This window comes from Cygnus olor, chromosome 5 (assembly GCF_009769625.2).
Source record: "Cygnus olor isolate bCygOlo1 chromosome 5, bCygOlo1.pri.v2, whole genome shotgun sequence".
Taxonomy (NCBI): domain Eukaryota; kingdom Metazoa; phylum Chordata; class Aves; order Anseriformes; family Anatidae; genus Cygnus; species Cygnus olor.
The window spans coordinates 21,556,256-21,581,692 of record NC_049173.1 but is presented as its reverse complement, the minus strand read 5'-3'; the positions used below and the strand labels follow the sequence as shown (position 1 = coordinate 21,581,692).

Here is a 25,437-nt window from a genome sequence, read left to right as displayed (position 1 = left end):
TTCTCCCACCCTCTTGTCTGACTGAGATAGTTTTATTTGCAAATTTTTCAAGTAGCAGTATGGAATGAGAAAGGCAATACAGTAATGAAGAACATAAGGAAAACTACTGGCCATATATACCTTACCTATAGGTCTATTTATAGCCTGGCTTGTTTTGCTTATTTTCTAAAATATTATGTAATACTTTATTGCCTTTAAACTCTGAAACTACACTCTGAAGAGTTCAAATGAAAGCTAAGGAATGAAGACTTTAAAATGAAAATCAGACACATTTAATAAAAACACTGCTGTTTTCCTAAAGAGCTTAATGGTGTGAGGTTTTGTGTTTTTTTTCCCCCCAACATTGATATCTCAGGTTTAAAAAAACATCTAGAAAATACTTGGACGGAAATATTTCACATTGCAAGTGCATGAGTTACTAAATCATAGAATCATATAAATTTAACAGAACGTGGTATTCTATGATTCTGTTGCACTCACCATTCCTGATTCTTACTTATCTCAATTTACCATGTAATTTTTTAAACACTGTCTACAGTACATTTACCACAAGTAACACAATTGCTACTACAGGGAAAAAAAAGGTAACGAGATCTTCCTGATGTATCAGCCACTACTGTATAAAAATATACTTAAAAGAAAAATTATTTATAAAAATAAACCGTAAGCTTACAAATAAGAGACAATCTTACCTGATTATTCTTGTCCATCAGTTCATTGATAGTTTCACTTTGTTTTTCCACCTCACGATCTAGTTTCTTACATTTCAACTTCCATTGTCGGATGGTTTCCTGTGCTCTCACCTTCAAATCTTCTCTTTTTTTCTCAGTCTCTAGCCTGAGTGCCTCTGAATGCCTGAATTCAGCGAGGTACCGTTCTGCTTCCTTGGTACTCTCTTCAACTTGTTGAGCTAACTCAGCCAACTGGAGTTCAGTTTGCCTACGTCCATTCTCACATGCCTTGTAGCAACTCTGTATTTCCTTTAGCTGGTCTAGCATTTTTTGCTGTTGCTTCTCCCTGTTTTCCAGGTCAGATGTTAACACCTAGAATCATCATAGCAAAATATGAAAATTTCATCCCTAAAGATATACAGTATGAAACCTTACTAAACTACATACAGCAATGCTTACATAACTTTTCTATCTAAAATATGAAGAGAGTAAAAGATCTCTGACTATCATGTTAGTACACAGAATCTCCCGCTCTGCGATGGTAAAGAATTTCACCACTGGATGTAAAAATACATCAACATTAGCAAATATGCATGAGGGGAAAAAAAATAACCTTGACATGACTATGCAAATATAAATGTGAATTTTAAGGTTTTATTTTTACTATTAACAGAAATAAGATTGATCTTTTCTAACAGGTTGCCCTTCATTCAGAAAAGGTAAGCAAGCATAGACCCAAAGCAGTTGATGTAAGCTGAAAAATCGCAGCTTTATTTTCATATTTTCATAACTGGAGTCCCAAATGTACCTGTACTTTTGAATTCCTATTGTGACATTTATTATTTATTGTGATATTTATATGTATATCTGTATGTTAACCTGCATGCAGGTGTCAAAATTCTGTCTGATCTATAAAGGTATTTAAAACATTAAATAAACAACTTTTCAGATACAGGCTGTCATAAGAAAAGGGAAAAAAAACACCTTTTATTAAACTATATTTATAGTTTAATATAATCACAGAATCTTTAGGCAGGAAAAGACATGTAAGATCATCAGGTCCAACCATTAACCTAGCACTGCCAAGCCTACCGCTAAACCATGTGATCAGGTTACCAATAATTTTCCCAAACCTCCCTCCAGATGTGGTGCATATGTTTATTCACACTACGGGAACAGACATAAACAAGCACTATTTGTTGGAGGTGGTTTTGCTTCAGCATCTATAGTAACACACCTCAAACTTCACTGTCCACATATGCTGCTTATGAGTCAATAAAAAGGACAGGCTGTGGTCCGGCCTTTTGGTTCCTTGGAAAATCCCAACACAACATTAGTTCCTAGGCATTCATTGAAAAAAAGGAGGAGGATTGATGGCGAGCACAGTTTTAGATAATACTTCTAACAGAACAGTTACAGGTAAGTAATGTCTTTGACATTTGTCATTATCTGTCTGCACACATCAGTGCTGATTTGAAGCAACCCTCTACTGCAACAAACATCTGTAAGTCCAAAGAATCCCTATGAAAGATAGGGCTTGACTAAATGACTTAATAATTTGTATGTCCCCCTATGTGCTCAGAAATAGATATAGAGAAAGATACATCATAGCCTATAGCTTTGTGCTCTAAGCTAATTTTAATGCCAGAATTATCCTACATGAGTTAACTTGAACATATTAATAGCCTTCTAGCAGCGCCTAATGTTTTCTTAAGGAATAATGTGTTTTTTTTTTATCCTTAATCCTTAAGTATTTAAAAGTAGTTAAATAATAATTATTTTTTTTTAATTTACATTTATTTCAAAAATTAAGATTTAAAGTTCTGAGTTAAGGTTAAAACATACCGTTAGATCTCCAAAATAAATACCAAATATTCCACATTTTTAAAATTGACAAGCCAAGAGCAAATGCACCATCTTCAAACTCTGATAGTTCGATAACAAATGGCTACATTGGTACTTTAACATCCATACCATCGTTTAATGAAAACTGTCCTGTAAGATGGTTCTGATTGGAAATAACAATCAAAAGAGCCAGTAGAGCATGCATTGCTAAAGATGATACCCCTTTCAGACAAACACTGCTCAGAAAATGATTACTACTTTTTGTGGAACTATACTACCAGCAGACAGTATATGGTTAATACAACACATCTAAAGTTCCATTAAACAAGCTAAACTATTATGAAATTTTAAAAGCCAAATTTTGATATTATGGGAACGAAGGTTGTTTTGATAGTAAGGAGTGATTATGTAAATTACTGTTGTCATTGGAAGAACATTGTACTTGGCAGTGGTAAGCTGTGAAAGCATGACCATACAGTTTCAATTCATAAGCATGACATTATAACCTTAGCTTTTAGTTGTAAAGGTTGTTTAGAAGGAAATGAAAAGTAGTTGATAATTAAGCTGGATACATAGCATCACATTTTTCAATTTCAGTGTATTTTCAAAAACCATTAGATTTCATATTTAAAATTCAGAGTGCTGGAGCACCTCTCCTATGAAAAAAGGCTGAGAGAGCTGGGGATGTTCAGTCTGAAAAAGAGAAGGCTCCGGGGGAGACCTCATTGCAGCCTTTCAGTAATCAAAGGGGACTTGTAAAAAAGATGGAGAGCAACTTTTTACGTGGGCAGACAGTGATAGGACAAGGGGGAATGGTTTTAACCTAAAAGAGGGGAGATTTAGATTAGATGTTAGGAGGAAATTCTTCACACAGAGGGTCATGAGGCACTGGAACACATTGCCCAGAGAAGCTGTGGATGCCCCATCCCCGGAGGTGTTCAAGGCCAGGTTGGATGGCATCTTCAGCAACCTGACCTAAGGGGTGGCATACCTGCCCATGGCAGGGGGCTTGGAACAAGATGATATTTAAGGTCCCTTCCAACCTAAGCCATTCTATGATTTTTTTTTTTTTTTAATAAATAGCATTTGCCTATTTTTCATAAGTTTGTCAAGTTCTTCAGTCCTGAAAGACATCCATTTTCACTTCAAATACAAAAACAAAATATCTTGCACAGGTTTATATCTACATCCTACTGTGGAAGCACACACAGTCAGTCTCAACTATTCTCAACTATTAATAGCTGGAGTAAATAGGTACCCCCTACTTCCCATCATGTTTAATATTTGCATAAAAACATATGTAGGAGTCTCATTCCACAGTTTCCCTTCATCCTTTCTGTCCTCAGTTTCCTTCCAGCCTTGGTTGCAGGGACACAAATACAATATACCGCAAAATGCTGTCCTTAGTGTAAGACACAGAGCTTGACTATTTGCTTTGCACAGCTGGTTTTGTGCACATTCTATGGCAGCTGTGGCCAGAGCAGTACTAAGTTCAGCATAGCCTGAAACCCAGATAGTGGCTGGTTCAAACACTTTGAGGACATTCTGGTATTATAATCAAGTGTGACACCACAGGATTTTCTTGCTGTGTTTTTGTTTGTTTAGGAGGTTGGATTGTTGTTGTTGTTGCACTGAGGGTGAAATACTGTGTTATCTGTGGGAAAGAAGCAGTCCTATGATACCACAACATCCAGAAGCTAAAGAAATTCATCCTTCAGAGCTGTGGGATTTGAAGGAACTGGTCAAAGAGAGAAAAAAAAAAATCAGCCCTTACCACAGACCACACCTTAACATAACTCCTTGGTCCATTTAGATTTACAATGCCCAGAGACCTATTTGAGCTAGACTAGTTACCATTGATCTCATTTTCCACCTTTACTTTAGTAATATAAGGTTTATAAGGTTTAATAAGGTTTAGCTCTTGAAGTCAGCAGGCTCATGTCCAAAGGAAGATGTTTGAAAATATCCTTGAGTTGTGTTACTGAGGCCTGGACAATGCCTCAGCATCACAGTCATGTGTACATAGTGACAGGGGTTCTACCAGGCATGGCCATCTGCCTGAGGCTTGCATACTGCCTTTTTACTAGGGCATAAGAAGTTGGCAGAGTAATATTTACTTAACCCTTATAGATTATATCAAACTTTCACATTCCTGTCTTGTATCTTACCTTTGTAGGTAATTTAGAAATTAAATATTTTAAGGATTTGCACAAGACAGAAATATAGAGATGTGATTTATTTAATATTCACCCAGCTTTCTCTCTCTCGTTTGTGACTGCAGCAAACAAGACTTAGATCATCTAAGAGAAAGGACAACAAATATCAGGAGGTTGCACTTACTGGAGAAAAAAAAACAAAACACATTCCTTGGACATCTGAGTTTCTCTTCCAAGTAAATTACTAATTCTGTGATCCACAAAAACTTCTAGACAGATGAGAAATGCTGCCTTTATAGAATAAGGCCTCATATTCCAAGGAGTACCCCATATCTTTGATGGCTCAAGGTTGGTCAACAGGAGACCTCAGTGCTCTGAATGTAATAGAAGCATGACCATGTTCCATGGCATGTATGGAGGTTCTCTTGACAGGAGCAGCCCATAGTATTTAGAACAGTTGCTTGTTAAATGTGTTCTGAAGATCTGTACAGGTTTGTTGTTCTGTTTTGCTTTTAAGTGTTTTCAGCATTGCTCTTACTATAGAAAAGCATGATTTGGGCACATTCTTGCTTCTCAGTCGTTACACAAAACAATTCTGGGTCGCAATTTTTCTAAGTTGACTAAATTTATTTCTGCATTTTCATTGTTCTACTGCTTACAGAAGCAAGGGGAAAGTATTAGAATACTCATGTTAACACATTTGCCACCAAAATAATATCAAATAACCTCCCACCAGCATTAATATCTAAGGATTTTTATAAAAGGGAATTATTTCCCTGGAACACTTAAAAATTCATAACATTTAATTAATGGATCCTGGGGGTGCAGCAAGTTAATGCTCTAGAGATCTGAATGCAAGCATTATTTTCAAAACTGATGAAACTTTGTATCATCCCTCAGATTGCAGCAGCACCATGAACGCTTCAGTTGACAGACTCCGTCTAGAGATGATTCAGAAGAGAGGTGATCAACAAACTCAAAGATAGACGCAACATTTGCCCTGAGTAAAACAGTTGTGCTTAGTACTTCTAATTTACTACATAACCAACATCCAAATATATAATCCATCTTTCAACTTTCACAAGAAATTGGAGGCAGCAGAGAAAAAGATCAACATTTTCCAGTTAGAACTAGTTATTTATCCAAAATGTAAACTAATCAAAATAAGCTCTAAACACATGATTAGTGCAGTTCAGATTTCCAGTCCCTAGCTTGACTACATATATTGTATTTTTGACCTGCATTTTCAACAGCTCATTTAAAAATAATCACCACAAACTGCAAAAGAAATTCCACTCTAGATACAGAAAATAAATCACATCACATATTCAGTGTAACATTCCTTAAAACTTTCATGAACACATAAAATACAATTAAGGATCATTCATTTCGTACAATTTGCCGTAATTCAAGTTAATGCCTTAGATGAGTTATGATGTGCAGACATTCTATAATGATAATACAATAAACCACATTTCACCCCAACCACACTAATTATGTTGATCACCTAAAGTAGATCCATATATAGTGTTCTCTTTTTCTATAATGGGTCTCAGCAGTACAGTCACCAGTTTCTAACACTACGTAATCATACTGCTTGTCATTGGTATTGTTTTCAACAATGTTATCTAGATCGTGCACCTAATTATTTCTCTTACCAATTTTTTATGGAATACAGTGCTCAAATATTTCTTCACAATCTGATCTGCATCTCTTACTAAATATAATGTATCTGACCATGAAGAATCATTGATCCAGGAGGTTTAGATCTTTTATACAAACACAAGTTCTATGAATTGAAAAATCAAAGATGCATATGGTCAATCAGTCAAGAAATGTATTCTTTCAGTAAAAGGTATATTGTACAAAATCAACTGGTTAAAGAGGTACCTTTTCCATACATTCCCCAAGCATGAACTGCTACTGGTTCTGATCGCTAATAGTTTATATAAATACAAAGATACAGCTGAAACATCTTAAATTTTTAGGTTGATTTGTGATTTTGAATCAATTTTTAAAAGTACATATGCTAGTCACTTTATTAATAAAGTTTCTGTAGCACTACTTCAATGTTTAAAAACCATTTGACACAGCAATACAGGCTAGTCTATGCCAAAAGGTATGGATTTCTCATATTTTGTGAGAATTTCTGTTTAAGTTTATAAAAGTGGGTTATGGTTATTGGTTTCAGGTATCTTAGCTGACCTGTAAAATTAAAATAATTGGCTAATAGTGTCGTCTTCAGTGAAAGAAAAGCCATAAAATAAATTTTAATATGGCTAAGAATTTAAATCAATCTTTATAAGATTAAAAGATTTCTATTATTCATATCTTAATCAAACAAATCAATGTCTCTCCCTCAGAAAACTTGAAATATTTTTGAAATATTGAAACTCGAAATATTTTAACAAACTGACTGCCTGCTGTTACACTCTACTGGACAATACTGTAAGACCCCCTTGACCTAATTAGAATTAGAGAAATTTTCAGTAAATCAAAGGATTTCACAAGCATAAAGAGTCTATATAAGCTTATGGAGAAACTAGCTTATTGTATCTTTACAATTTGCATACACTGTTTACTTCTTATCCATAATAGTCAAGTAGGACCAAGTTCTCTGTTAGTTCCATACAGAAAAATATATTTAAAATAATGACATACATTTCCAAGTTCTTACAGAAGCATCCTCAGGTACACTACAATAATTGAAATTTAAATTTTCTCTATTAAATTTAAAAAACTAAAGATTGAACTCACTTCTAAACATGAGATTATAATCACATTCTTAAACTTTCTCATCCAGTCCATTCTATATCATATTGTGATTTTATGGCAACAGGGACTAAGTGTACAGCACAACTCAAATTCTTTAAAACAATAACATTTAAATAAATCAAAAGAAATTTCTAATATCACATGTACACCAGAGGCAAATACAGTCACATCCTCCCCACTAACCAAAGATAAGTTACACTCAATTCAAACATGACTAGTCACTTCCAACTGGGAATCAGATTATCTGATAGGAGCAGCTGTTAGAACGGACTTGACAAAATGCTTTGTTAGTACATAAGTTTAGAAATTCACATCCTTGTATTCCTTGATGTTTCATTAAAAGAAAAAAAACTAGCTATTTTCCTGTTGCTGCCTCTGTAGGAGAATGGCAGTGGGAAGCAGATAAGAAGTACAAAGTATTTTCTGTTGAGATAATCAGGGAAGTCTGATTTCTAACTTGCAGCAATGACAATGACCCTGACTTAGCCCTCTTCCATCAGTATTTTCACAGAGCAGGAAATTAGTATTAGAACATCATTCAGACCCTTAAAAAACCATGTTTTACAAACAGAAGTTAAAAGATGTTTTTCTATTTGTTTGTATCCTACTAACTCCCCCCACCCAAGTAACTGGAATTTCTCAGACCATAGAAATTTTTTTTAAGTATTTAAAAATAAAAACCAAATTTAAAAAATTAAAAATAAAAATAATAAAAATCAATTTTAAAAAATTAAAAATCAGCATGCTTCACATTAGTCTAGAGATATATTGGTCAGCCAGAACACAAATGCTGAGGGCCATCAGAAATGCATTCTGATTGCTGTTTTCTCTTGGGGGCAGCCCAGATCTTCTGAAAGCCTTTTTAACAGCCAACTTACATAAAGTGTGTAAGAACTTATTCTGAGACTAAATTGTTTTCCCTAACACAACTTGAGGTATTTGTTTGATTTAAATTAGCACAGAAGTTGACAACAGAATGGTAGAAAACCAGCCAAAAGTAAACTGAATAGTGTAGGCCTGTAAATCTATGATAACGCACAAAAAGTAGCTCCCACTTTTGAATTTGCAAAGTGATACAACATTATTTCAAAGAGCAATACCTTCATTAGAAAAATATACACAAAATACAATACCTCTGGGTTACTAAATACCTCAATACAACAAACATTAAGTGCTCAACTACTGAAATCCCTCATTGGGTTCTGAAAATATCCTCATTTTTTCTGACAGTCACTAAAGACAGTAGAGAACACTTACTGTTCAGGGATTTCACTACAATAACAAATCTAGACAGGAACTAAAACTACAGAAATGTCCTGTCTTATGAAGGCTGCCACCTCTTACATCTTAATTAATGTTTAAGTTAAAAGTCTCCCAACTGAAATTCCAGTGACATAAACACTGTTATTCTTTGTACAAAGAACAAGAGAGCCATTTGGGTTCAAAGGGGACCTTTAAAGATCACCTAGCTCCAACACCCCTGTCCTCATCCATAGGTAGGGACACCTTCCACTAGGTCAGGTTGTTCAAAGTCTTGTCAAACCTGACTTTGAACATTTCCAGTTAAGAGCATCCATCCTGGACAATCTGTTCCAGGTATCTAACCATCCTCACAGTAAAGGATTTCTTCCTAATGTCTAATCGAAATCTACCCTCTTTCTTTAAAACCATTAACCCTTGTTCTATCACTACACATCCTTATAAAGAGACTCTCCCCATCCTGAAACTGCAAGAGTAGTTCCCCTTTATGTATTGGAAGGCTGCAATAAGGTTTCCATAGAACTTTCTCTTCTCTAGACTAAACAACTCCAACTCTCTTAGCTTCTCTTCACATAGGAGATGTGCTCCAGCCCTCTGATCATTTTTGTGGTCCTCCTCCGGGCTCACTCCAACAGGTCCATGTCTCTCTTGTGTTGGAGGCCCAAGAGCTGTATGCAGTACTCCAGGTGGGTTTTCATGAGAGCAGAGCAGAGGAGGAGAATTACCTCCCTCAACTTGCTGGTCACACTTGATGCAGCACAGGATATGTATGATTTCTAGGCTTCAAACACACATTGCCAACTCATCCACCAGTACCCCCAAGTCTTCTGCAGGGCTGTTTTCAATTCATTTACCACCCAGCCTGTATCTGTGCTTAGGATTGCTTCAACCAAGTTACAGGACCTTGCACTTGGCCTTGTTGAAGTGCATGAGTCTCACATGGGCCCATCTCTTGAGCCTGTGAAGGTCCCTCTGGATGGCATCCCTTCCCTCCAGTTTGTCAACTGCACCACTCAGCTTGGTGCCATCTACAAACTTGCTGAGGGTGCATTCAGTCCATGTCACTGATGAAGATATTAAACAGTACTGGTCCCAGCACAGACCCTTGAGGGACATCACTCATCACTGGTCTCCAACATGGACATTAAACTGTTGATCACAACTCTTTGGATGTGGTCTTCCAGCCAATTCCTTGTCCAGCAAATGGTCCATCCATCATACCCATGTCCGAACAATTTAGAGGAAAGGATGTTGTGTGGGACCATATCAAATCACAGTCACAGAATGGTTTCAGTTGGAAGGGACCTTTAGAGATCACCTAATTCCAACCCCCCTGACATTGGAAAGGATACCTTCCACTAAATCAGGTTGCTGAAGTCCCCATCCAACCTGACCTTGAACACTTCCAGGGAGGGGGCATCCACAACCTCTCTGGACAACCTGTTCCAGTATCTAACCACCCCCACACATTGTATGTGTGTGCCATAAATAAGTATGCTAATAGTTATTACTATCACTGCATCACATCTAATAGTGAAAAAAGAGAAGTTACAAACTGGTGTTGTTACTGTACTTCACCATTTCATAGAACAAGGGATTCCAGTTTGTTTGAAATTACTCTTGATAGAATGGGGGCTAAGCAAGTAAAAACTAATTTATGAAACTAATTCCACAAACCACTATTAATGGCAACTGATGACAAAATCAGATTACCTTTTATTTGGACATCATAAAAAGACAAATAATACAAACCATGAATTCAGGGGCAACAGTAAATACTTTCTTTCTTTGGTTTATTAAAGAGGTGGGAGAAAAAAAAACTTCTGCAAGCTCAGATCACCTTTCAATGTTATTCATAGAATAAACTCAATAGAGCATGACAGTCACTCAATTTTAAAGGTTGCTCCCTAATCTGGTATATCACATATCTTAAAGATACGAGAAATGACTTACAAAGAAAACTTACCTCTATGTGCGTTAAAAGCTGTGCCTTCTCCTTGTCCTTACGCTCTATGCATCTCTTTAACTCTTCTACCTCTGACATTACCGCATTATGATTCAGCTTTGCTTTAAGCTCCAAAATATGTTTCTCCAGTTCTTGCTTTTCTTTCTCATATCTTTCAGCAACTATAAAACAGTGGGAACAGAACAATATGCCCAGCAGAAATACAGACTTGTGGAAAATTACTTTTTTCACTCATTTCTCTTTTGGCAATTTTCTTCTTTACATGCGACTATTATACAGCTACTGATTTTATTTGAAGTATCTGTGAAAAATGGCTATAGTTATATCATAACCTTCCATTGAATGAGACAGTATTTTGGGGGCTTATTATTATCCAGTTATTTTAGAGGGGTTCCCTCCCATATCCACCCTCCCTTTTACTGGAGAAAAAAAAGGGAAGAAACTACTGGGGAAGTTCAGGTGAAAATGAAAATTTTCCACAAATTTCAAGGCCAAGGTTTTATCCCATCAGTGTGACTTCCAAGTCAGGAGGTGTTACTATCTGTGAATTATATGTTTCAGTACTACAGAAGAAGTTCCTGATGAGAATAAGCTGTAAATATCCTCAGACAGAAATTCAAAGGTTAGTAGTTGTTTATGGCTAAATGAGGCAAAAAAAAAAAATCAGTCTGTATTCTTTGCATGCATCTTTAAAGAAAAAGAAATAATGCAGTAAGGAAAAACAATTGCTTTAATTTTCATTTCTTGCGTGTGTCTCTTAATAACTCCAAGTACATATTTTTTTCATGTTTTTACACAGCACTTTTTATAAAACAAACGGAAAAATAAAATATGCTTTCAAGGCAAGCTAAACAAGAAAAGCATAGTTACAAACAAATTTCCTTTTAAGCAGATACACTAACATCCAAGTGACTGAACAGAAGAAACTATTAAAATGACTATCCTGTATTACAACTCTGACCCTAAGCCACATACCATTTTCCAGGACTCTGGATGAGATTTGTTAAAAAAGGGAGTCAGAGTCCTGTTTTAATAATCAAGATAATTCAATAGCTGAAGTCATTAACCAAACCAATTAAACAGTTAAACCACTAAGACACTGTACTAGTGCTACTCAAGATAATAGAGGAATACTGACTCCATTTCCTTGTTAATGAGGAGAAAGACAAAGACGTTCTCCAATGCATTTTGATTACATTTGAAAAGTTTAAATACAGATAGATATCTAATAATATAGTCCTCACTAAAGCTATAATTTAATTCACCATTACATGTTGAAATTTTTTAATGAATTTTTCTTCTAAATATCATGGTTCCATCTCTAAAATTCTCACAAACTGCAATTAGAAGCCCTGGACTGAACAATACTGGATTGTATTTATAAATACTCTGGAATATGTTGTTACTCATTAGAAATTCTACCAGAGGTTCAGCAGCTACATAATGAACTTCTGTTATGATTTTCAAGATGACAGGATTTAAACTGCAAATGGACTGAAACGTAGAATTTCAGAAAAATTAGTATTTAGAAATTGTGTAAACATACCATCCACTTTCCTTTAATTCTCTGTAATACACTTCATTTGTTTTAACCACACAAATCAAGGTATTTCATCCTAAATTTTAACTGTCATTGATATTTATTTGTTAAATATTCAGGCACCGGTGCTTATTAACTTAAAGCTGAGAACTTCATCAGCTATTTTAGTTGAAACAGTAAAGGAACTGAAACTTCAATGACAGAATTAACGTCCAGGTTAACTAATTTGCAGGCATCTAGTGCAAAATTTGAGAGCTGTACCTGTTCTAATTCTCCTTTCATCTTCTTGCACATCCTGGGAGCTCTGGCAGTGCATAGCAACACATGAAATTTGATGTTGCAACTCTACACGATCTTCTTCTGCTCTCAGAAGTTGGGAACGAAGATCCTCAATCTAAAACACATGTAGAAGTATCAAATTTTTAACAAAAAACAGAGTGAAGGAGTAAATAGGATATTTTTATTAAATTGTAAAAGAAAAAAGAGACTGTACAAATAATATTTACAAATAAATTTCAAGAGTGCTGCAGATGGTAAACGATAGACAAATGAGGTAGTTCCTAGTTATAGGCCAGAAAGTGTTTATTCAAAAGGAATGATTTTAGTCTTTTATGTTGACCATGGCTGAGCATCAATTTCTTTAGATTAAAAAAAATACCATTTTATGTGTTTCAGTTGACTTTCTACACTGTTAGTGAAGACATCAATACAAATTTAATAAGTAATATACTTTATGTAAATTCTTCTCATTAAAAATACATTATTGATATTCTCAGGAAACATACAGGGGGGTTACATATTTATTTTTTATTATATACAGTCTAATGCTTGCAACAATTACATTGCATATGGGAAAATAAAGGAAACAGACACAATTTAGCATGAATTGAAGGAAAATAACTCATATTACCCGTATGTGTTACAGTATGTATGTATGTCATGCACAATGAGTTAAATTCAAAACTGTAATATAGCCATCTCAATTTTTTTCTAAATACACAAGTGAAACAACTATTTCTAAAAGGTAAGTACACAACTTGCTCCTTCCCTACTTATTTCAATATTCTTCTTCAGCTCCTCTGAAAGAAGGATGGGCTAGAAACATTTAGGAAAAAGGACATTTTTCTAATGCTATAATCCAAGTTCCTGCATTTTCTAAATTCAATCATATGTGCATTAGTAGGTATTGTTTAGAATACATTTTTGATTGTTTTCCTGATGTTTGTCTTCCCTGCCCCCCCCATATGATAGCACGCAATACATCTATGTCACTGGTTTATCTGAAGTCATGCAATTTGTATAATAATTACTAATACAGAAGTTGTTTTAAAGCACACTCTGAAGGGTATTTACAAATAGTGTAAGATTAAGTACCACCATAACTGCTACTACTGTTCTTATTATTAATACATGAACATATATGCAAGAAGGTTTGGAAAAGAGAAAAAGTATCAAGAGCAATCAGTCTCAGTCTCTTTTAGACTCAAACCTTTCTTTCTGTATCTCCTTCTCAAAGCAATGTTATCAGAATATGAGAAAGGAAGATTAATCAAAAAGACTATGACACAGCCAAATACGAAGACTTTAGGATTTCCACCACCCCAAAGCAGTTACCTGATGCAAAAGAGCTTCTCTATTGCCTTCTGATTGATTCAACTTTTTCCGGGACTGCTCCAATTCTTGCTCAAGCTTTCATTACAGAAAAATGATGAAGAAAGAAAATTGAAGTATGCATCAATAGAAAAAAATTACACCTTAACTAGTTAATTCTGGTGCAAATTAATCAGTATAAGCAGCTACTTAAATTAAGATATAATATTTTATTAAGATTATTAAGATTAAGATAAATATTTTAAATATTTATTAAATTGTTAAATTGTTATTAAATATTTATTAAGATAATATTTTATTAAATTAAGATATAATATTAAGATATAATATTTTAATTTGTCCAAAACTCTAAAGCAAGCTTTCACTTGTACTGAATCTCTGCTATATTTAAATTAGACAAGGAAAATTTAACTTAGTCTATAATTTTTATATACTTTTCTATAACACGTGAAGATACAAAGTGATGTATGTACTCCAAAACAAAACAAAAAAGTATGAAAGCAACTTTTTACTAGGTTAAAAAAATAAAAAAATAAACTTTTAAAAACTGTCCCAGGGTTTGTGCCATGCATTCAAATTTGGATAAACACTGAGAATGAGTTAACATTTGAAGCCTTTGTTATACAGTTTATTCATAAAAATGTTAAAGATGACACTTATTGGCACAACTGGTAATTAGTAAATTCTGTTTTTCCGTGTTGTGCAAGAAGATATAATTATTCTGGAAACAAGACGACTGAAAAATTGAAGTGCCAGGACTTTCAGACAATTAGAATTTTCCCCAAAATATAATATCAAGGGAATTTAAAAGCATGTAAACAGAAGTAGTCAAACTGATTACCATTTCCAAAAACAAAAAAGTCATGAAATATTTTGTGAATTCTGCCACAAATAGCTCAAAGATTGCAAAAATGCACATAGAAATAAAAATAGTTTTGAAAGCGGAAATTGTTATTGCAGAGATAACATCCTTTTTGTGATTACTAAGAGGCTGGCAAACAGGCAAAGTAAATAGGACTAGAAGTAATGGAATGAAGAGGGTAACAATACATAGATTGCTCAGAATAAAAGCTTTAGCATAAACTTTGGAAGTATTGACAAAAAGGTTAAACTTTATATAAGTGGGGAAAAAAGCCAGCAAAAGTGCAACATTGCACTAGCAATCTGCAGGAACAGAAATATAAGGAATTTTTTTCCTACAAACAGGATGAAAGCAATATGTCAACAGATAGGTCAGTAAAAAGAGTGTTTAATAGTCACCAGGTTTCAAAATAACAAAACACGCATTAACTGCTGGGATGAAGAAAAGCTGTACCTTTGAGCTGCCATAAATACATGACGGCAGACTGCATCTGTTTGTCTTTTCAACAACAAATCAAAAAAGAAATCAATGATAATCTACAAGTTATAAGTTTGTTTATCTGGCAGGATAGAGTAGCTTTTAGAATAAACACAATATAACTAAAAAGCTTTGTAGGAAAGACAAGTTCAATATAGTTGCATTCACTGCATGTCTGATACAACAAAAACCGCCATGTCATCTTAAAGGGTAAAGAAAGTTTTATCTTGCTGCTTTCTCTGAAAGAGGAAGCATATACTACAACATATAACATACATTTAAATAAAAAAAGAAAATTAAGACTTACTTGGTTCTTTTCACTTTCATATTTCTCAAGTTTACTTTTCATGAGCTCTTCTGTTTCAGCTGCTTTAGCATCTCGTTTCTTTAAAGCCTTTAAAGTGAAAAATATAATGTGAACTTCATTACAAAAGTTACAGAAGTCTTCCTTATAAGTATGTTAAAAGAAAACAATCTACTCACACGTATAAGAAAAGATCTAGACAAGTGCTGACTTTGTCTAATAATTCTAGGTGAAGCCAATGTACATTGTTATGAAAAGATAAATATAAGTCCATGCATAAACACACCCATGCACAGAACTGGGCCAAATACAAAGTCAAAATTAGCATTAACATCCTTCCGATGTATAGATTCCCAGATGCTCAAGACTGACCCTAAACATTGTGAGATGAAGGACTGAGAAGCTGAAGAGAACCCCTACAGACAAACAAAAAAAATTTATTTTTATCTGAATCTTGACAGATGCTTAGATGTGCAGTGTTAAGGCAGGATCAACCGAAACATTCCTGATCTAAAGTTACTGACACTGTCATGCCTTACTCCAAAAATAAATAAAGAAACCAACCAACCACAGGGACTTTTCCTGTCCCCTTTCTAACTGAAGAGTCTAAAACCAGCTACATACATTTTCTAAAGCATCTTATAAAAATAAAGTTACCTTGAACATCAAATTTGAAACCTCTTGCTTCTTTAAACCAACATTTTTTGCTGAGCATATACCATAACTTGGAAAGGAATGCAGCAGATATCAAAGATATTAATGACACATTAGATTTGCAACATAAATAACCCAAACTTGGGCATGCCAAGCCATAACAGTGCCATTGGCTTATCACAAATACCAGGTAGAAACACAAGGTGATGTCACTAGCCATGCTGACATAATTTGCTCTGAATTTGAGAAATTGTGTCAAGCATGTTTCTTTGCTGTCAACATCACCAAGAAGTTTTCACTCTAGAATTTCATTCACACTTTGATTAGAGATCCTTAGGCCTTTTATTTTCAAACCAGTATCGCACAGCATAAGTACATCTGGCCTTTCCACCATTACTTGGTGAAACTGCAACCAAACAACAAAAACACATAGCCTGTCCAGAAATGCCTTTTTTTCCAGTCTATTCTTTTTGAGCAGCATTTTTATTTTCATTTTAAAGGAGTATCTCCTTAAACAGATACCTCTGAAACTTTTCCCTGTCATTAGTGTAATATCATTCAATTTTTGAACATTTTCTCTTCACTGAAAACTGAGGAAGGTTTTCACTTGACCAAAAATTCAGCTGTAGAAGTTTTGCTTTTATAAGTAGCTTTGCAGAGAAAATAAATAGATGTCTATACAGCCATATATCCTCATCTCATAAAACATAAGGGTTTCAGTATATTTTGGCTTCCTCTCCTGCCTGAACAGTTTATACTAGAAACTGAGATTGTGGAAGCTATTTATTATAACTATGCCACTGAAAATATTATGCTACATAAAGAATTAGGCTTTCGTCTTACTGATTAATAATCAGACACTGCAAGACTGTAACATATTTAAGGTATTTCTCTAACTACTCAGTACAGATTCAAAATCTATCTTACCAGTTAACCTAAATAACTCACTGCACACAAACTGGACGAACCCATTTCACTCAAAATGACTCCATGAACCCCCCCCCAAAAAGCTAAGCAATAGGGGTAAAAAAAACAAATAAACAATAAACCTAAGATCAACACTTCAGCTAATGTCATTACTGCACACAAGATTGTTGTTTTAAATAACTAGAGGTACTAGTTTGGTCTACTAGGGATGTATATATACACTAACTGCAATTCAACTGCAATTCAGTTTCATTTTTCAGCAAAATTAGAAGCTTTGTTATAAAGAGTCAACTGTATGCCAACCTTATTTTTGGTACTGAATTAGTAATTAATTGTAAAATATACATATATATATATATGTCTTCATATGCAGATTTTATTATGGAAGTCAGCATAAAAAAAATTAAATTCAGTTTAAGGAAAGTTAAGCTTTAACTGAGATAGAATTAGAAACACTAGGAAAACTTTCAAAGATGTCCCTACTAAAGGCAAAAAGTTTGCCTCAGTACCAGTAATACATCCAAATTCATAGAATAAGCCACAGAAATCAATGTCGTTTCAACTTACCAGGATCACTGAATGATATTTAGACTATTAAGTATAAATAACATCACATAAAAAGGCAGTCTTTCATATCACTGACACTAAGCAAATGACATTCACTTCTATTTTCTGTATATAGTTTAAAAAGCCCATAACAATTTCATTATTAAAACAGCTCATATATATCAGTTAAAATACTATAAAAAGAATGTGGTTTTATAATAACATTAAATATATCAAACATGCACTGCTTCAACTGTGAAATACAAGTTTTTCCACCAGGTGCTAGATAGGCCATCAGTTAAGCAATCAATATGTCATTAAGAAACAAATATTTGGTCATGTGGAACTGGACAAGCAGTAGATCTTAATAATGGTTGAGAAATTACATAGGTAAAAGTTAATTTTAAGTTTGCCCTCCTTGTTGTGTTCCTTTTTAAATAATTATCCCTAACTGGCTTTTGTCACTCTTCTTTTTCTCCATTAAAGATTTGTCTGTGAAAGGATTCTCTTGAGAAAGGAAGGGTAAAATAAAAATAAAAATGCCATGTAAAGAGCCAACTGATTTTATTTCATTTGTTATCTCCAGAGACTGGGGGAGTCAAAGGGTCAAACATGGGAACTAGGAACTGCTGTACTCAGCATCCCCTTCCAACACACTCCTGCTTGATGTCTTCCAAAAAGCGGGCAGGCATGGCCCAGGGGACCTCTACCTGGAAACACTGAAGCACCAAAGAATGGAAACAGGCCTACAGCCCTGTAGATTCTCCCATCAAGATCCTCCTCTTGAAGACTTTAATATCCAGGTTGCCCAGCAGATGGCTGACAAGGAGATTATGCAACTTGGTGAGGCCTTGGAGGCAGCAGGCAGGTTGGAGGCCACAAGAAAGCAGAGAACACGCACACGAAGATGTCTCCATAGTATGATTTCAGGATGGGCCAGCTAGATGTTCTACATCCTGCTCAGACAGTTAGATACAGACTATCATCTCTGACAGGCTAGACACACTTATGATTTGACCCAGGGGAGCAATTCTTAAGGTCTTTTTACAGACTTTACTAGCACAAAATAGAATCAGAATATCAACATACATGGTGTACCCCAGCTCACTTTACCTCATCCATACATCAAACTTCATAATTTTAATAAGAAAATCATTTATTCCCTACTCTATAGAACTTTTCCTCTTATATACGGAGAAAACTGTGCAGAGGCCTCTGTAACAAAACTTCTCAATCATTTGCAACATACAGAAATAACTTTTACTGATAGTAAGCCTACTAACTTCTCTTAGTTTGTTGTTGTTCACAGAAAATAGATTTGAAAGTAGTGCCCAGACCACAAATTGAAGTCTCTTTTTTCAGAGTGAGACTGATCAATGAAATTGATTGATACTAGCCAAAATATGCTAAAAAAGACCAACCTTGAGCTATGTTTTAAAATAAAACAAAAATGTACCTCATCCTAATCTGAATTTTTTTCTCTAACCTGCCACATTAGCAGTCCATGTTACTGCTTCCTTAAATGCAATGCATTTAAAGACAGACTGCCTAGATAATTCAGTGACATATGTATGAGACCTGCTTGTGTTCCAATGCAGAGATGTGAGCCAGACAAACTACAATTAAAACAAAACCCACTAGCCATAGGTGGCATAGCACAGAGTCAAGGGGCAAGTATCAACAATGCATTAAAACATCCAGATGTCTCAGAGCACAGATCAAGTTTATGTTTGTCTAAAAGGATCACAGAGAAGGTCATTCAAAAAGAGAATTTTTCAATAACATTTTTGACCAATCTACCCCACCCTCTGTTTGAAGTTTGCCAGTATCTTGCACTTCACAGTATGTGCAGTGAGAGGCGAAGAGATCTAAGTATCCAGTTGCACTAAGAAATGAATAAGTTATTAGCTTAAGACATACTCATAGTCACTGCCTTAATACAGTCAGTGTGTTCAAAAATGTTTTATAAATATGATACTGTTCACCTAAAGTGAGCAAAGCATGAACACTACCTCATTTTACCAAAATCCAGAAAGCCGAGCATAGGAATTATTGAAGCCATCCAGAACACCCTTTGCATATAAAAGCTGTTTAAAGGCTATTTTTAAGAACTATATTTGTTTCAGAAAATGGAGGCATATATGCAAACAAACAGTACAAAGTGGATGGTATCTTTATATTCAAAGCAAAGCACTGAAGAATCTCAAAGTAATCTTAATTTAGACAACAAATGTATTTTGTTAAAGCGATCCATATATACATGTTAGTAGAACTGACAAGATGAACTTATTTGTTCTCCTTTCAAAACAGGAAGGAGTTTCTATCAGGGAAACAGAAGAAAGTGAAGATGCATGACTTGCACTAATTTAAGATTTTCTTTATAAATAGCGTTTAAGTACACCTAGAATACACATCAACTCAAGATACAGAAATGCAGTGGAAAATTTTTATCCACCTACACACAGCACATATTGAATGCAGATTCAAAAAAACCTCAGTTTTAGATACTAAAGATGCAAAAATTATACGTCAAGCTTTCTTTATAGTCAGTTTATAACCAGATATCATCTTGGTTAATGATCAGACCATGATGATGATAATAATGAAATAAAATTAAAAAGTTTGCACATCAAGAGAAAAGCAAAGACAAGTCAGACAAAGAGAAAGAAACACATGTATCATCACATTCAGTTAGATCCTGAAAATATATAATTAAATAACTGAGATTTAGGAAGATAACTCTCTCAAGGTGGTAAAATACTGACAAGTAGTGGTCACTTATGGACACTGCACTTTCCCTAAAGATAAGGACTTAACTTTTAAGACTCACCAGATTTCTTAATTAAAAGAACTGCTGATTAAATCCAAAAGTTAAATTTGATTTTGTTGGGTTTGAAATGTAGTAACAGGAAAGCTAATGAAAAAAATGTTTCATTAAATAGCCACAAATGCTTTAAATAGCATTTCTTTGTAAATTATCCAGGCCATATTGAATGACAGGATTTCAGAACTCAGTCCAAACACTATCCTCCTTCCAGTAATGTTACTTGGGAAGAATCTTGGTGAAATAAAAAAAAGGACAGAAAGAGACTTTAATAGAGCATTAAATCCACGCAATGGTCACCACAAGACTGAGGCCACTGACAGAGTTAAGAGTCCATCTAACTCGTAATTCAAAGTACAAAGGACAAGAAACAGAATAATGAAGTAAAAACCTCCTTTTTACAATGATGTAGGAGACATGCTTCACACAAATAACTTCAGCAAAATATTTAGCTATTTGCTTTATTCTCACTAGGGTATATGCAAAAGTACACACAGCAATGCGAGTTCAATCCTATTAAACTGTTTCTAACAATTTAGTGATTAACAACATTCAGTTCTCAAGCAATGCGCACACACATATTTACATGGGTGAATACAAGCACCATTTGGAGTGGGGACCAAAAACATTCCAAGACCACCACTATCCAGGTTAGTGTTATTATTGAAGATGAACACCATTAAAAATGTTAGGACAATGAAACCTAAGTTGTTACCACCATCTCCAAGCCTTCTTGCAGTGGACCAGCACAGATATTTACTATTGAGTTTACTGACTTGGGTTCCATGTTTTATCCCTAAATGCATTCATGTTTCATTAGTGAAGAACATTCCTCACTTATTGGAAAGCACCTTGGCTGCTTGGTTCTAATACTCCTGATAATTCAGGCCAAATGGAAGGCAGAAGAGGAACAGCTGATCAAAAGGTCAAGCTGCAGAAAAAGCTAGGGAGCTAGCCTCTCCCTGTGTGGATTGTGTTCATTAAGAATATTTTCACCTACAATGTCCCCTAGGAATCTGAGCAAGTACAGAGTCATATCAATGTAAAAAAAAAAGAAATCCACATTATTAAGTAGCTGGTCCTTGATATCATTCTGTACATCCCGTGAGAGGTCAAAGGAGTGCACTAATGAGACGTGCAAACTTGAGAAGAGCATCTGCAATAGCTGAGTTTCAAAGAAGTATCAAATGACAAATGTCACAATAAGAGAAAATCAGCAACATATATTGCGTGAAGTTGCTGTTCTTAATGTACAATGAAGTCTAATGAATGCACAGTGTAAAACAGTCAAGAAATAAGTAAACTTCTACACTGGATTCTCTGAGAACCTCTGGTCTTGAAACTTGTCTCACCTATCAAGCAATCTTTGTGACAAATGCTACTGTTAAGTGATGGGTAATAAGAAAAAGGTAAAATGACAACATGTATTACAAACAAAAATCTAACATTTCTTATCAGGAATTTTCTTTTTGTTTTTGTTGCTGAATACTTACCTTGTAGGCTTTGCAAAGATTGCCTATTTAAATATAGGATATAAAAAAATTGTGAGAAATAGTGTAAACTGAAGAGATCTCTAATGGCAAATTTAATATTTCTATAATACAGAAAAATAGAAAAACATCTTAGCACAATACATCAAACAATTACACTGATGCAAGCAACGAACAAATTAGCAAAAAGTCAGCTAGTATTCAGCTTAAAAATACATTGTTGACAACCTTATAAAGCTATTCATAAATTTTAAATGCTTCATAGTCACAAGTTATATTATTCATTCTATTTGGTTTGCCATACTGAATCTATTCATCTGTATCACCACATACAAAGAAAAAAACTAAGTAGTCAAAACATACAGCTCAAGAACTCAAATTCTTAGACTGTTTTGTTGCTGCCATTTTTTCCTCTGCTTGTTTTAAAGTCAAGATTAGATCAGTTCTAAACCTTTTGTCTCCTTAGAAACTCTCATATTCCTATTTCTTGTACAGTTCAATAACAAAGTAAATTTCTTCACAAAACTCACACAAATAAGTCTCGGGATGGTGGTACACAGAGGCAACATATACAGAATTCCTATTATTTTGTTCTCAAAAAGAGTGTTTTCCAAAAGGTAAGGCCTTACTTGGTCTAATTTGCTTTTCTTTCAGATAATGTTTGTGCCAGTTACCAAAAAGGTCTAAAACAGTATCACGATTCAGAGCAGCATCACAAATAACAGAGACTACTTGTCACCAAATCGAGAGGAAGTGGGTTGGATACAGTTAAAAGAACCTGCCAAAAATATGAGCACTTTTGCCAGTTTGACAGGTACAGGGTCACAAATACAGAAAGATCCTAATTTAATCATACATATACAGGAAGTTTTCATTTGCATACCTCTTGTAATTGAACAGACATCTGTCCCAGTTGGTCCTGGCGCCTTTCTACAAGCTGTCTTTCAGCATGCATTTCTTGTTCTATCTCCTGAAGTCTTCTCTCTACCCGTACTGACACCTTCAAAAGAAAAAACAACCTGCAGGAAGTTAGGGCGCATTTTTACCACATACTGAGATACCAACGGAGAAAATAGTAAAGAGTATGGGACAGAAAGAAAGAAAAACAAAACAACTTGTATTTTGTGAAGTAAGATTTAGAATGGCATAGAAAATAATCAGAGATATAGTACTGAGTACTCAAGCAAGGAAATAACCTGCTATTTTGTGAGCAATATCCTCCTTTACATTTATGATATTTTTCTTTACGGTGGTGGTTCTGATCAAGTGCTAAATATATCAAGTTTGGTGCAGGCTAAACTGAGGCTGCAATACAAACATCTTGGCTTCTCTGCCACAGGTCTGGTTAATCTTTGGAGAGTCACTCCTGTCTGTAAAACAGACCACCATTTGCCTCCTTACTCAGGAATCCATGACTGACAAGCAGTGAGATGAGCTAAGTATGAAAATGACTGTAATAGCACAAAATATTTACATCAATAAGACTTTTCCCCAATATTTTTTCAATTCACATTCAACCTAATGTAAGTACCACCAGTCAATTGTTAAAGCAATCTGGATTACAGACACAATGGTTCAACTTTAAACTACAACCAGAAATACTCTATTTTTGCATTTCAAGCTGCTAGCAGAGAGCACCCTCTTGTGGGCAGCAAATTAAATTTACATCATTGAAGTTAAAAGACTTCAAGGAAAAGTTAAAGACTAACAAGGAAAATACTAATATATTGGTTTCCTCCCTACTTCAAAACTAATAGCTTTAAAGAGTCACTAGAAAGCAGTATAACTACTTACCAAATGGTATCTAGATAAAACAAAGAAAGACTTAAAAGACTTGTTCAATTACGAGTTTCTGACATATGTGGAGGAAAGCAAGTTCTCACGTGCACTTTCATCAATAATCATGCTTTTACTAGCATTTATACATGTGTATGGATATAGAATTTTAACAGGAACAACACAGTTGTGTAGCAACAGATACATAGTTATGGACACATTCATACTTCATGAGTACCATAAAACATTAGGTTTAAAAGAATGAAACAGTCATTTTGTCTTTATAACAAAACGTGGTGCTTTGAAAAGGTTTCTTGTTTGCACAGCCAGATGAGCAGTCAGCTCACAACTTGGAATTTTCTATTTTCTCTTAAAACCATCATGAGAAGTTCAAAAAAATGTACTTCATCAAATCATGTTCTTTCATGTAAGTTATGAACGATCTGCAGCCATAATTAAAATAATTATTAAAATAATTACTGCAAACTAATGCATAAAAAATAATGATCACATCACAACTCACGTATTTCTATTGTGAAATCTACTACTTACTGTTACTTCTAATAATTCACAAAATAAGCTAATGATAGTATCTAACAGTAACAAAAAATAACACTATCATTAAACTTGTTACATCTCTGCAGAAAATTAGGGGATGACTGCCATAATTTTCTTCATTTGTGTACTTTAAATACACCGGAAATAAAGTTGTGGTTTATGTTTTAAAAAAATCCTAGTTACACGTTTCTGAAGGCAGAAGCTTTCTCAGCTCTCTTAGACATCTGCTTCAAGTAAAGTTTGCAAGGGAACACTAATGGTATTAAGAAATAAAAATATATGATTTAGGCTAGACAAAGATTGAAAAGTAACATTACACTACCCTCAAAGACGACATTCAACAGGAGAATTCAGTAACTCCCCCACCGGCCTAGTCCACTGTGGGCACAGCAGCTCACATGACATGAAGAAGCACAAGGCAACGCTTTGGATTCCTGCAAACTTCAGATTTCATTGCCACTAAAGCAGAATGAAAAAGAAAATAACTTTTTTGCTAACTACAAGATATTAAGTGATTGCATTGCCTCTTGCTTCTTTCAAGTCCCTCCAGAAGACAATTGCCTTCTCATCTCTAACAAGGTAAAGAAAGAGATGTGTGTGTTGTTTTTGTGTTTTTGTCAGGTGCATGGAAATTTCAGTTACAGATACAATCCTCTTAAGAAAAAAAAAATAACACAGGAGTGCCACACATTTTGATGCTACTTATAACTCACAAAAAAGAAGTCCATCAAGAAACTATAGTATATGTAGTATGTTGTTAGTTCACATTCTCTGTACTGCACAAACACATGGAAAAAGGTGGCTGGAATGGACTTCAAAGGTTAGCAAACTTGCTGCCTGACTAACCGCATGACTTTTTTTTTTCCTTTAAACTGCTCAAAAACATTCATAGAAAACTTCTATAGCCTCCTGGGACAGTTTATTGCATAGCCTCTAAAATAATGTTTTTCCTACAGTACAATCTTAGTCTTTCTTTTTTGAATTTTGCACCTATTATCCTTGTTCTACCCTCTAATCCACAACCAAGGGGGGATATTGGATTTCATTTCTTTTTTTTTTTTTTTTTTTTTACTCATCTGAAGTCCACCTGCAAACGTAATAAGCATCTCTCTTTTACATCACCTAAACCACTAAAAAAAACTTGAGAGAATCGGATCAAGAATGCCATGAGTGCCAACACACTTCAGTAATTCAT

General features: G+C 34.6%; 1 protein-coding gene across 3 annotated transcripts in view; it reads right to left on the bottom strand.

Moving 5' to 3' along the window:
- CEP128 (centrosomal protein 128) overlaps positions 1-25,437 on the bottom strand; it is a 120,302-nt gene that overhangs the window by 77,228 nt on the left and 17,637 nt on the right. For all 3 annotated transcript variants that reach the window (XM_040558771.1, XM_040558770.1, XM_040558769.1), the window contains exons 8-13: positions 22,792-22,908; positions 15,471-15,557; positions 13,828-13,902; positions 12,475-12,607; positions 10,674-10,834; positions 693-1,043 (exon numbers count right to left, since the gene is read on the bottom strand). In XM_040558771.1, the coding sequence (XP_040414705.1) occupies positions 693-1,043; positions 10,674-10,834; positions 12,475-12,607; positions 13,828-13,902; positions 15,471-15,557; positions 22,792-22,908 (924 nt within the window). The remainder of the gene's footprint in view (positions 1-692; positions 1,044-10,673; positions 10,835-12,474; positions 12,608-13,827; positions 13,903-15,470; positions 15,558-22,791; positions 22,909-25,437) is intronic.